General features: G+C 61.9%; 1 protein-coding gene across 3 annotated transcripts; it reads left to right on the forward strand.

Annotated features, from left to right (window-relative positions):
* The first annotated feature begins 1,424 nt into the window (after positions 1-1,424).
* IHH (Indian hedgehog signaling molecule) lies at positions 1,425-8,848 on the forward strand. 3 transcript variants are annotated; one of them, XM_015869227.3, is made up of 3 exons: positions 1,425-1,874; positions 5,461-5,722; positions 8,041-8,848. In XM_015869227.3, exons 1-3 carry the CDS (start codon positions 1,572-1,574, stop codon positions 8,700-8,702), a joined length of 1,227 nt encoding a protein of 408 aa, XP_015724713.2. In that variant the 5' UTR covers positions 1,425-1,571; the 3' UTR covers positions 8,703-8,848. The 3 variants fall into 3 exon arrangements, with proteins under 3 accessions (XP_015724713.2, XP_085409235.1, XP_085409236.1); XM_085553109.1 differs by lacking the exon at positions 8,041-8,848 and adding an exon at positions 6,521-6,829; XM_085553110.1 differs by lacking the exon at positions 8,041-8,848 and adding an exon at positions 6,450-6,653.
* The last annotated feature ends 4,791 nt before the right edge of the window (positions 8,849-13,639 follow it).

Consider the following 13,639-nt stretch of genomic DNA (forward strand, 5'->3'; position numbering starts at 1 on the left):
AGCTGGGATTGCCCCACCAGCAGGAGTGCAGAGCAGCCTGCAACCTTAGCTCAGGCTCTGCACCTCCCGTGCCTGTGATGCACTGTGAGCTGTGCCCTTCCTGCAGCCCCAGAGAGAGGGACAAGGAGAGGTTCTGTGACAGCTCTCTGCCCTTCCTGCTGTCTCCCATAGGATGCTCTGCTGGAAGAGTCAGCTTAGATGTGCAAGTGTTAGGGATGGGGACTGCAGGCAGAGCTTCTTGCTCCATCACGTGTGGGATCATCAAGACACCAAGCATCCTGGGCTGTGGCAGACCTTCGTGCAAGCTCTGACCCCGATGCAGACACCTCACGGCAGCTTTGCTCTGCATCTCCTGCAAAGGAAACAGTCCTCCGTGGCCACTGGATAGCAGCATCCCAAGTGCATGGGTGCTGCTGGTAGCATCCCACTGCCTGGATGGCTCTGTCTCCATCACCCAGTACAGACCTGCAGCTATTCCAGCCTGGCCTTGCCGTGTGCCCACTCAAGGGATGTGAGGGGCTGTCCCTGCCAAGGTGGTGTTCGTAGGGCCATCCCGAGGCACTGCCTCACCTGGGAAGGACATAGGGAACTTGCAGGGGTGCAAGCAGAGTGCAGCCGGACCCCTCCCAGGCATGCAGCTGGGGGAGAACCAGGGGGGCCCCGTGAACCCTCGCTCCTGAAATCAGGGTGTTGTATTTACTTTCCCCTTTTGGCAGCTAGAAGGGGAAGCCCATCCCAGCCCCTCATTGTTGTCTCAGCGAGTTAATCAGATGCCATAATCCTGTTGTGGAAATATCGGGCCTCCCTGGAAACAATGGGGAGCGAGAATATTGTGGTTAAATTTCAACCAGCTGCCTCCCTGCTCTGTTTGATCCCCGCCCGCAGGCCCGGGCCCCTGGCGAGCAGGCGGCGCGGCGGGGGCCGGAGCCCCGGGGGTGCCACCTTGTGCCCGGGGGTGTCCCGGGGTGGGGGGCGTCGGGCCGGGCGGTGCGGCGGGGGCGGCCCCGAGGGGCAGGTGTCGGGGTGGGCTGCGGGGCTCGACCGGTGGGAGGAGGCTGCGGGCGGCCCGGGGCAGGTTCCGCGGGGAGGAGGCGAGGGAGGGAGGGCACTGGGAGGCTGGGACACGGGCAGGGTGCGGTCCTGGCGGTTCCCGGTCCCGGATCTCTTCAATTTCCCCTCTCACTCCTGCCCGGGGAGCGGAGGCAGCGGCGGCTCCCGCTCCGGCTCCGGCTCCGGCCCCGCAGCGCTGACCGCCAGGGCGCAAACCGCGGGGGGCTCCGGCAGCGCCGATCCCCGCGCCCCGCAAGCGGCCGCTCTCCTGCCAAAACAAACGGCCCTTCGCTATTTATTGCCGCCGCCGGGGCACGGCAGCTCAGAGCGGCACGACAGCGGGCGGCCGCCGCACCGGGCAGCCGGAGCGCGCCGGGCAGCCGCCGCGCCCGCACCCGCAGCGGCACCTGCGCGCCGCATGGGGAGCCCCGGGGTGGGCGGCGGGAGCGGCGGCCGAGCATAGCGGGGCACCCGGAGCCGCCGGTCCCCCCTCGGGCCGCCCCGGGGCCGCCGGGCGCGCCATGAAGCCGGCGCGGCTGCTGCTGCTGCTGAGCGGGTGCGCGCTGCTGCTGGCGCCCGCCGTGCGCGGCTGCGGGCCGGGCAGGGTCGTGGGCAGCCGCCGCCGGCCGCCCCGCAAGCTCATCCCGCTCGCCTACAAGCAGTTCAGCCCCAACGTGCCCGAGAAGACGCTGGGGGCCAGCGGGCGCTACGAGGGCAAGATCGCGCGGAACTCGGAGCGCTTCAAGGAGCTCACGCCCAACTACAACCCCGACATCATCTTCAAGGACGAGGAGAACACCGGCGCCGACCGGCTCATGACCCAGGTACGGCCCCCGCCGCCGCCCGCTTCTCCCCCCGCGCCGGGCACCTGCGGGCACCGGGCTGACGGCACGGCCCGTTCGTTCGGGCGGGAGGCGGAGACCGGCGCCGCGGCCGCCCCATCCTGTCCCGGGCATCCCGGTGCCGCACGGGCATCCATCTCCCTGCTCCGCCGCGCTGCTCTGCCCCTTCGGCGGGGCTGGGCGAGTAGGAGCCGGAGCCGGCATCACCCCGGCCCCCCGAGGTGGCAGGACTCACGGCTGCTACACCGCAAGGTGTGTCTGGTGCCCCCGAACCGAGTCCCACTGTCCCCGGGCTGGCAGCCCCCTGCCCCGCTGTGCCCATCCTGCCTGTGCACCTCTGCTCCGCCTATCGGGGGGCGCAGCGGGAGCGCACGGAGCCCGGCGTGCTGGTGAGGAGTGGGCAGAGCGGCAGGTTTATCCCACTCGCTGTCCTTGTCCCCAGTGCTATGCCTCAGTGCCCCCACTTCCATCGTGTTCAGAGTAGGATGCCTGGCATGGGGCTGCCCCTCCTGGGTATGAAGAAGGGAACAACCGGTTGTTGCGAATGCTTTGCTGTTGCATTCGGCTTCAAAGTGCCCTGAGCCAGAGGGAAGGAGGGGGGGGACGGGACAGAGGACGGCAGCGGGCGGAGGGGGTGATGCCGGACGAAGGTTATTCTGTGTTTTAATATTGCCAGGAGAATGCCTGAGGGTTTCAGGAATGCAGATAAGGAGCCACACGGCCTTGTTCTAAGAAACCTGGCCATCGGCCTCAGTGCGGGGTTCCAGCCCGAGTAAGCTGCTGGAGGAGGCGGGGAGCAGATGGGTGCCTGCTGCACCCCAGGGCTGGGGATGGGCGTGTGAGCAGGATGGCCCCGGTGGCAGCAGCTGAGCCGGGCTCTGGCCATGGACTCTGCCCGAGGTGCTGGTGACAAGAAAAGGAGAATGGCGCGGGTGCTGGCTTGACAGTTCTGTAACCCTGTGTGCCCCAAGGGCAGGGGCTATGGCACGGGGAGGTTTTCAGACCAGGGGACGCAGCAGAGGGGTTGAGTTCCCCCTGTAAGTTGCTGATCCCCGGAGCCTGCAGCCCTGATGCAGAACAGCTTCGTACCCAGGGACGCTGAGGAATTAGTGAACTCTGCCATTCTTTGTAACCTGATGGTACGGTGGGTACCGCAGTGTCCTGGGGTTTGTCCACATTGCCGAGGAGATGCTGTGACTTCTGGTATCTCACTTCCATCCCGCAGCCCTCCGGGCTCATCCTGTGCCCCTGGCTGTGGGAGATGCTCCCAGACATAGGAGCTCGGGCACCGTGCCCTGCCACGGGCTGGAAAAAGCCATTGACCCAACTCCTCATCCCTTCCCCCAGTGCCCTGGCTTTTACTGCTGTTGACTCACTTCAAACCTGTTTTCTTTCCCCAAGTCCAAGGGTCTGGGTGTCCCAGGCAGCCGGAAGATGCCGCCTGCTTAGGGGGGTGGGTAGTGCTGCTCTCTGCCCGCCTTTACTTTATCGTTTCATCTTCCTCAAGAATTCCAGTGTGTTTGCTCTTGCTGGTCCCACTCGGAGGTGCTGAGATAAGGCTGGAGGCAGAGCTCGCCTCACCTCTCCCCACAGCCTGGCCCAGGAATGTCCCCAGCCCCCTGCCCCCACGGTGTCCCCACCCCACACCCCACACCACTCCCCATCACCCCTCACAGACCCTCGTGGTGTAGAGACCGTCTTTGCAGAGGTGATTAATTTCTCATGGGGAGCTTGCAGTGGGACTTCTGGCTTTCTCTGGGATAAACCTCACCTGAGGGCAGGTATAGGGTGACCGTTCTTCTCCTAGCCATGCTCTGGGCTTGGGGGCAGCTGTGGCCCATTGCACTCCAGTGCTGAGGCGATGAGTCCCGGGTTTCCCGATGACTCTGCCCTGCCCCGGAGCTGTGTCCTTCCTCCAGTCCTTCTGCTGCGGGACTCAGTCCTGCCCACAGTCTGGGCATGAGAAAGAAGTCGTGCCAGCGCCTGGTGGCAGAGAGCATCTCTCCGCTCAGCCCAGCCTGACATCCCCAGGGTCTTCTCTTACCTTGCCCGTCCCCACCCGCTCTCTGCATCCCACCTGCTCTCCCTCTTTCTCCTTATTTGTCACCTCTCGTCGCTCCTCGCTGCCGGTACCTGCTGCCCGCTGGTCCCCTCCTGCTCCCTACCCGCTCTGACACCTGCTGGCCACCGAGGGCACAGGCAGGGCCGCCCGGCTCGGGACTCCGGGACACCGGCAGCCTGGTGCTGCGCTGCGGGGACCCCTCTGGGGACGAGGTGGCGTGTCCCTGGGCTGGTGTCAGCCGGCGGGGGACAGCACTTGGAGGGTCTTGGTGTGCGTCCCCTGCAGGGAGCACCGGGAGGGTGGAGGGGACAAACGGGTCCCAGAGCGGGGCGGTGAGGGGACACCTGGAGCAACACAGTGTGGCACCGGGGGCTCCTCACTTCTGCAGGGCACGGACCCGAACCCTCTCACTGGGGTCCTTGGAGTCCTCGTGCCTGCACAGAGTGGCACCGCGCTGGTGCTCGCTGAGGACAAAAGTCGCTCCCCTCCCTTCTCCTCCGCTCCCCTGGGCACTGTTTGTCCAACACCTTCCTGCCTTATCTCCCCACGCCCAGGGAGCCACGAGACGAGGGTAGAGGCGCTCCCCTGCCCCATGTGGAGCAAAGGCCTGCCGGGCACTGCCCTCCCCAGGGCCCGCGCCGTGCCAAGAGCGAGTGGAGTTCCCCTGGAGCAGCACCCCAGAGTAGGGACAGGTGATGGGGGACAGGGAGAGGGCAAACCTACTGGGGCAGCTCCCTGCAGGTTCTGTGTGAGGGCCTTTCTGATCCACTCGGCACCCAGCAGCAGGTCTACAGCCCCGCTTCATGCTCTCTGTGGCACTGTCTCATGACCTGTGTGTGCTGCTGCCAGCATGACAGTCTGCAACAGGAGATCCAGCACCAGGCTGTGACCGTATGAAGCATCCCCCACAGTGTGTGCTTTTAGCCTGCTGCCCTGTTGTGTCATTTCATGCTTCCCAGGACTTACCCCCATATGGGACCACCACTGGTCCTTTTTTTTTCCTATATCCCCTACTGGGCAGTCAGCCCACCCGCCCCACTTTATCCAGAAGCACCTCAGTACCATCCATATCTCTTTCTCTGCACCTTTTCCATCTGACCTCCATCCCTCTTACAGGCAGAGGAGGGACCCAAAGTGCAGGCTGTACTGGCAGAGCTGGACCAGGTTTAGTCCCATCCATGACGCAGCTGCGGGTGGAGCAGCTGTGCTGGGGGAAGTGGACAGGGCTGCATCTCTGAGGGGTGCTTTGGGGCAAGAAAAGGACAGGACTAAGCCAGCCAGCTCACTTGTCTGGCCCTTATGGCCACAAGCTGTGGGGCTTTGAGGACCTGCTGTTGTTCCTCAGCCCTTGTGTCAGGGACATGTGGAAGTGGGCTCACGCCATGTGGACAGGATGGATGAGGTTGTGAGGCCGCTGTGCCCCTGGGGCAGTGATGGAAGTGCAGTGCAACTTGGGCAGAACCCCCACCCCAAAGCCCTTTACTGACTGTGCCCCCCATCCCGCAGCGCTGCAAGGACCGCCTGAACTCCCTGGCCATCTCCGTCATGAACCAGTGGCCGGGGGTGAAGCTGCGGGTGACGGAGGGCTGGGATGAGGACGGCCACCACTCGGAGGAATCGCTGCATTACGAGGGCCGAGCTGTGGACATCACGACGTCAGACAGGGACCGCAACAAGTACGGCATGCTGGCCCGCCTGGCCGTGGAGGCTGGCTTTGACTGGGTCTACTACGAGTCCAAGGCGCACATCCACTGCTCCGTCAAGTCAGGTAAGGATGGAGGGGACACGGGGCTGGGGGGCAGCCTCGTGCTTCAGGGTGCTGTGGGCCTGGCTGGCTGATGGGGTGCTGCTGGGGGAGTGCTGTGCCAGGCAGTGGGGCCGGGCATGAGGCACAGCTCCGTGTCCAGAAGTGCCACGGGGCAGATTCCCTATGCTCATTCTCTCCACCCTTTCCCCACCCTACACACCCTTTTTGCCCCCATGTGCCCATCGCTGCTGCCTCCCCTACCCTTGCAGTCCCTTAGCCCCCATCCAGCCCTGCTCTCCACAGCAACACTCAGCCAGACCTGGGGTGTCCCATGGCCATTGTGAGACAAGGGCACCCTAGAAAGGTGTCCTGCAGTCAGGCCCCTGCTGTGGAGGGGTGTTGGGGGCTGCGGGAAACTGGGGACAGGTCTGGGTGCTGTGCGCGCTGGCGTTGCTCTGTTCTCGGGTGGTGCCGTGCGGGGCAATGCTGCAGGATGTGACGGTGTAGGGTGCACCGCCGGGGGACAAGAGCTGTGCTCGGGGTCCTGCACAACTCCCGTCCCCTCCCGGCCGCGCTGGCTGCGTGCGGCAGAGGGCAGCAGCGGCCCACGCACGGCGCGGGGCACCCATATATATACGGGCTGCCGGGACGCGTCGGGAGAGCTCCCCACTGCTCGTGGGCTTGCGCGTGCGTGGGGACAGCCGCAGCGCCGGGCTCCCAGCGCACTGTGCCTGTCGTACCGCTCTAGCCCGCGCCCAGCGGCCCGACGCCCCCCGACGGCAGCCGGTCCCCCCGCGCTGACCCCATCCCCGATGCCAGGACGGCCCGCGATGGACGTGGGGCGACCGCGGCGCAGAGAGGAAGCGACGCGGCCCCGCAGCAGAGGGACGAAGCGTGGGCGAAGCGCCGGGGTTCCCCCATCCCGGGGAGCCCGGCGGGGCCGGCCGCAGGAGCGGGGCCGGGCTCTGGAGCGAGGACCGTGACCCCGGTGCGTGGGGGCTGGCCTGAGGAGTGGGGCTGTGCCCCTGGAAAAGGACCGAGACTCTGAGAGCCCCCCGGACTGATGGAAGACAGATGCTGCAAGTGGGGCCCCGAGATCCTGGAGGGCTTTGGGGGACGGGTCGGAGCCTCATCGCTCACATCAGCAATCCCCCATGAATGTGGATCCCCCATATTTATCCCTAAAGCCAGGGGAACCCCGGGGCAGTGTGGTGGAGGTTGTGGGGCGCAGCCCCCCAGCGCTGTGTACAGAGGGCAGCCGGGCTGCCTGGTAGTAAATGGCTTTTATTTTTGTATGGATGGCCACGTGGCCTGGTGTATGTATTGTGTCCCTTTGGGTCCCCCTGCACCCACGCACCCCTCCGTGTCCGGTGCCTGTGCCCCCGCTCCTGCCAGATGCCTCCCTTCTCCTTCTGCCAGCCCCTGTCTGGGGACGTGGGGTGCAGGGCTGGGGACCTGTCCCTTGCTGGGAGCAGGCACGGGGCAGACATTGCACCTCGTCTGAGCAATAAAAGGATTCTGTCCCACAGATGGGTGACTCTCTTCATGGGGCTGGGAGCTGGGGGCTGAGTGATCTTGGGGGAAGGCTGCTGGGTTAGGTCGGGAGTGGGGTAGGTTGGGGCTGGATCCTGGGCAAGGTGCCCCAGTGGTGGGAGGGCATCACATAGAACCTAAGAGAGGACTGGAAGAGACAGGGCTGCTAGGGGGGCTGAACACCACTCCTTGGAAAGCCAGCATTCCCTAACTGGGTCAGTGTTCTCTAACTGAGAACCTGGTGGCTTGTCCTGGCTGTGGGCTGTGACACCTCCCTCCAGCTCAGAGAGGGGTTGTAGGGAGGGTGGAGTGAGCAGCAGGTGGGAGGAGGGGGCTGCAGCATGGGATGAAGACAATCTGTAGGGCTACATGCAGCATCCCGCCACTGCGCCTCGCTGCATCCCTGAGTGGTACCCAGGCAGGTAGGGGACAGGCAGGCAGTTCCCACACACCCTGGGCACACAGTGCAGGGCTTGCAGGTTTGGGTGTTTCCCCCACTGCCTTGTGTGTTCGCGCTGCCCTTTGCCCTGGGGCTGCCCTTTGCCCAGGGCACTCCCTATACCAGCAGGTTTGGGGGCCCTGCTTTGCAGAGCAGCACTGCAGTGGGTCACAGCTGCTGGCAGGCACAGCTCGGCACCCCTGGCAGCACAGTGGCAGACGTAGGGCTGTGTGCAGGGAGCTGTGCACATCGGCAATGCCGGGGCGATGTTATCCTTGTGGGGCAGCATGGGGCCTCCATGCACTGTGGGGAGATGCTCGGGGTCTTGCAGACGGGTAACCCTCTCCTTTGCTCTCTCCCTGTGCAGAGCACTCAGCTGCCGCGAAGACGGGTGGCTGCTTCCCTGGGCGGGCGCTGGCAACGCTGGAGAATGGTGCCCGGACCCCACTGTGGGCACTGCGGCCAGGCCAGCGGGTGCTGGCGATGGATGGGGCGGGCCGGCCCACCTACAGCGACTTCCTGGCCTTCCTGGACAAGGAGCCGCGTGCCCTCACCGCCTTCCATGTCATCGAGACGCAGCAGCCGCCCCGGCGCCTGGCCCTGACACCCACCCACCTGCTCTTCGTGGCCGACAACGCCTCGGCGCCCGCTGCCCAATTCCGCCCCACCTTTGCCAGCCACGTGCAGCCCGGACACTTTGTGCTGGTGGCGGTGGGCTCAGGGGAGCTGCAGCCCGCCAAAGTGGTGGGGGTGAGGGGCCGGATGGACGTGGGGGCTTATGCCCCGCTGACACGACATGGGACGCTGGTTGTGGACGACATGGTGGCCTCGTGCTTCGCCCTGGTGCAGGAGCAGCAGCTGGCTCAGATGGCTTTCTGGCCTCTGCGGCTCTACCACAGCCTGCTGGGGGCAACAGGGGTGCAGGGCGATGGTGTGCACTGGTACTCGGGGCTGCTCTACCGCCTGGGCAGGATGCTGCTGCCCCCCGACAGCTTCCACCCACTGGGGGTGCCCCAGGCTGAGAGCTGAGGGTGTACCAGCAGAGGAGGTGGCAGTGTGGGGACCCACCCCCAGCTGAGCCCACATTGGGCTGGGGGGCTGCATCCACCCCAGAGCTGTGGGGGCTTTGCCCCACACGCCCCTTCCTCACCCCTTTGCTGGTGGGATCCACATGCTGCTATTTGTGTGTGTGCGTGCGATGTGCGTGTGTGTGTGCAGGGCTGGGGAGTGAGGACCAGAGGCTGCACCCAGGGCTCCCAGTAGCTGCAGCTGGGGAGGCTTTGGGGAAGGGGGGGGCAGGTGCTTTGTGAGGTGATGCCATTCCCAGCCCTGGATTGTGGCAGCTGGAAAGAGGGGGATGCAGGTACTGGGATTGAAAGAAGGGCACACCCAAACCAGAGCCTTGTGTGGAGGGGATGGCGTAGATGCGGTGTGAGACCCATGACTTGGTTGCGTGGTGCTGCCAGGACAACAGGCTTGGAAACAGGACCCAAAGGCAGCACCGTACCCACCCTGCCTGCAGGGACAGCGTAACAGCACGGGGGAGCTGCTCTGGGATCGCACCCTAGGTATGCAGCCCTGCAGGAGGAGCACGGAGGAAGCAGCTCCCTCTTTGCCTTCTCCAGGCTCAGCCCCAAATCCCTGCATTTGCATCCAAAGCTATAAAGCCCCCAGGTGCTGCCCTCCTGCTCCAGCACCCCACACCCTCAGGGTATCTCATTGCTGCTTGCCCACTCTGGGGGCCTGGGGGGGTCCCGTCAGAGCCACAGCCACAGTCACACGTCTTTATTTATTTATCTGCTCTTTGTATGTACCATAGCCGGGAGGCACCATGGGCGCGTGCAGGGTAAGAGGGGAATGGGATGGGTGGGCAAGCTGGTTTATTTGGTAGGAGGGGATTTGTTTTGTTTAGGTTTTTGTTTGTTGTTTTTTTTCTTTTTTTTTTTTTAATTTTTTTTTTTTTTTAATGAAAAGCAGAAATTATTTAAAGATTATTTTAAAGCACAGTTTTGCTGGTGATTGTTGTCCAGGGCAAAGCAGGTGTACTTTTGTCTCTTCACTGGATGTACCTTTCCTGGTTGGGGACATGGCCCAATAAATCTGTCATCTCCCAGGCGGGTGCTGTGAGCTGTGGTGTGGGGGGAGCCAGCCCCATGGGGGGATGCAGTGTGGTCAGCCTACAGCCCCCAGGGTGAGCAGAGCACACTGAGAGCTGGGCCAGTGGGAGAGAGATGTTCTATGTGGGGTATATCTAAAGCAGAGCTTTTCCTGAGACCCCATAGCGCAGTGAGTGTACAGCAATTCGATGACAGCGTCTAATTTAAGGGCTCTACGAGGTAGCATGGCTAATTTAATTAGGTTCTTATTACAGGGAAGGACAAATTGGTCCCCGGGGGGCCTGGGGTCAGGCCTTGGAGAGGTGCTTTATGGAGTGAGATTTCAATCGGGGGCTGCATGACGGGAGCCCGAGGCGGGAGCTGTGGGGCAGAGGGGACACTCATGGCCATGCTCTCATTCCAACTCAGCACCAGCCCAGTGCTGAGCCTGACCCCTCATGTGCCAGTTGTGCCCTGTAGTGCTGTGGGCATTGCCAGACCAGATGGGCATCTGTGCCATTGCCAGATGGGTATCAGTGGGCACAGAGGAAATGGTCTTTGCCCCCATTAGAGGATGCTGTGAGTACAGGGGGCTCCTTTGGGGTGGGAGCAGGGAAGTGGGTGAGTCTCAGATCATGGCAGCAAGGGGGAGAGAGGGGATCCAGAAATAAGATTTTGGATTGTTTCCCTTGCTGAAGCCCCATAATCTCCCCCGTAGCCCCATACAGCCCCATGGTAAGGACAGTGAGGACAAAACGATGCCAGTCCCGGTGAGGGGGTCCCTCCAGTGCCCCATCCCATCCCGTGCCCCTGCGTTGTGATGGATGGGTTGGTGATGGATGGGGATGCCGGTGGGTGGCCGGCAGAAGGGCTGGGTCGGGGAGGGTACCACAATGGCTGTCTCCCCATCAATTTGTCCTCATTACCATGTGAATTGTGGGCGGGGGAGAGAGGAAGAGCATGTGGCGGCGGAAGAACCCCCCCACATGTTGCCATCTGGGGCATCACGGCATTTCCACACCCATCCAGCTCCGTCTGAGAGCCTTAACCCCCTCCCGGCCCCACATGAGGGGAGGAGAGGTCCCACCCCCTATTCACAGCCTTGAAAAGGATACAAGGCCCGGCGATGTTAACAAGGGTTGGGGGCAGCCCCGTCCCCGGCCTTCCCGTCTGTCCCTCTCCCCAGAGCCTTCTGCTGCAGCCTTACTCCCGTCCCAGCCCTGTGCTGGGCTCCCAGTGGGATTAGAGTGCCATTGCCATAGGGAAGAAGGGAGCACCCCAAAAGCATCTTCTGCTTGTGGGACAAGAGCAGGGCTGAGCAGGGGGATCTCAGGGCCAGAAGGGGTTCATCACCAAGTTCACCCCCCGCCCACCCCCCCAGCACTGCCGGGTGCTGCAGCTCAGTCTGCTCCAGCCTCCAGTCTCACTTCCATTAGCTTAATTTCTCTTAATGACTTTTTGGAGCAATGTAGCTCCAGGGGCAGGACCCTGATCTCTGCAGCACTGTTCATGCTACGTTGTCCTTTTCCCCATGGCTGTGGGGTACCCAGGACAGCAGGATTCGCTGTGTGAGCATGCGGGATGAGGAAAGCTTTAATCAGGACTCTTTCCTTAATAAATCACCCCACGCCCTCCCTCCTGCTCTAATAACTGGGCCCCACCACCACAACAATGCACCTAATGGAACGATTTATTTTCATAATGGTGCTGGTGGGGAGAAGGGGTGGCCGGGGCGGGGGCAGCACGCACTGGGGCAGGAGTTTCTAATTAGTGAATGAAATTTGATGTAAAGCTGGAGGAAGATGGATTTGCTGCTTGACAAGGGGCCTTTCAGCTCATCAAATGTGCCCGAACAGGGAGGTAAATTAAATTATTTCTAATTCTTTGCTAACCTCTAGGGAGCCACCCCCCCCTTCCTTCTCCCCAGCAAAAGGTGGGACTGCTCCTGAGCTGAGGAGGTGCTGACAGACTGCGGCTGAAGGGAAGGGATCAGGTTCTGGGAAGGGACGGGGATGGGGACAGTGGGATGAGTTGGGTCTCAACGAGGTGGGATGCAATAGGATGGGATGGATGTTGTGGGATGGATCACAATGAAGTGGTACGGGATGCAGCAGGATGGGATGAGATGAAGTGGGATGGAGTGGGCTGCCACAGGTTTTGCGGGGAGGATGGGGAAGGCAAAGGTGGTGGCAGAGGGAAGAGCTGCAAATGGTCAATAAGTAATCAAATGATGATCTCAGTCCAAGCCCCCCATCCATGCTCATTATCCCAAAGAGAGGTGGAGCAGGGCTGAAATACAGCCAGCAGTAAGGAAATGGCATCCGAAGCCTCCAGGGCATTGGGTTTTGAAGAGGCGATTGATCCTGAAGAAGGTGAAGGGGATGCTCGGGCACAGAGACCGTGCCCAAGAATGGGGGGAAAGGTGGGAATGGAAGAGCTGTGCCTTATTGCAAAGGAAGCTCTGCAGCAGTGATGAGGGCAGTCCCTCACTGCTGGGCACAGGCGCAGAACGATCTGTGCTGAGCCAACACTCCAGGAATTTAATTTGCTTAATATATTCCCTGGGAAAGAAGAAAATAAATAAGTGGCACCTTGCGTGCCCCCATGGCTCACTCTCGCAACGGAGGTGTCAGCTTAACGAGCCGAAGCCCTCAGCCTGATTAACCAGCCGCTGCTCCCACTAATAGGGAGCCACCGAGCCGCATGATTGATGTAAAGGAGCATTAGCCCAGTAGCACACTGCTGTGTGGAGGTGCTGTGCCTCAGCCCCTTGCTCCTGCCCAGGCACAGGTCAAGGACAGAGATGGCTCCCACCTCCCTGAGTCAGATCCCTCTGCCTCACTGCTCTGCCAGGTCAGGCTTTGGGACTGTGTGGCTGAGCGCTGTGCTCTTCCCTGAGGCCATTTGGGGACACTGAGGCACAGGGATGGTGACAACCCAGCTGCTTGGCAGCTTTAATCTGCAGACCCCCTGCCACACCACTTGGTCCCACCCATTCCTCACTCAGCCACTTCTGCAGACATAGAAAGGTCCTTCTTGCCTGTCCTTCCATCTGTTGCCCCTTACTGAGGTGCCCTGGGTGTTATTGCAGAGACATCGCCAGTCCCCTGCCATTCCTGCCCAGTGCCATCACCACCCCCTGCTTTGGGGAAGGGTTAATCAGCAGCCAGGGAGACAAGGTAATAAATGGCCGTTATCTCGTTAATGAGCTGACATTAATTAGAACCCAAGGTCCTGGGAGAAGCGGCTGATTTATCCAGTCACCCTGGGAGCAGGTTAGGAGCTGACTCCATGGAAAGACCATTAGAGAGGAGGAGGTGAGTCTGTGCTGGGGATCACACTATGCTGTACCCACAGCTCAGCCCTGGCTCCCTTCCCTCTGAGTGAGCAGCTCCAACCCCACAGGAGTGAAGCAGAGGATCCTGGAGCTGACAGGATACCTCCCACCTTCCTGAACAACGCCAGGCTGTTAGATACAATGCCTTTCTCCTAGAAGCCAAAGCCTGGGGCACAGCCACAGATCTGCTGGAGACATGCTTGGGCTCCCACTGCTGCAGGGTTGATTAAGAGCTATTATCCCCTTGGTTAACGTGCCTGGGCCACCCACAGGTGACTTCTGGTCTGTTCATTTTATCACAGCTCTCTGTGGGGATGGTGGTTTGTTTACCTTCCCCACTGGCCTCCTGCAGCTTCCCAGAGCCTAGAGATAGGGGCAGCAGGTGATGGTCGGGGCTCTCATGAAACCAAGGGCAACCCAGTCAACCACACAACCCCAGCAGCAGGGCTTGGTGGTCTATGGTCAACCAAAACAGCAGGTTAGGTGCAAATTGAGACACAGCCTTGGCATCTGTGACCTGAGCTTGGTGCTCA

Source organism: Coturnix japonica, chromosome 7, assembly GCF_054131305.1.
Source record: "Coturnix japonica strain WE chromosome 7, WE-NBRP24, whole genome shotgun sequence".
NCBI lineage: Eukaryota > Metazoa > Chordata > Aves > Galliformes > Phasianidae > Coturnix > Coturnix japonica.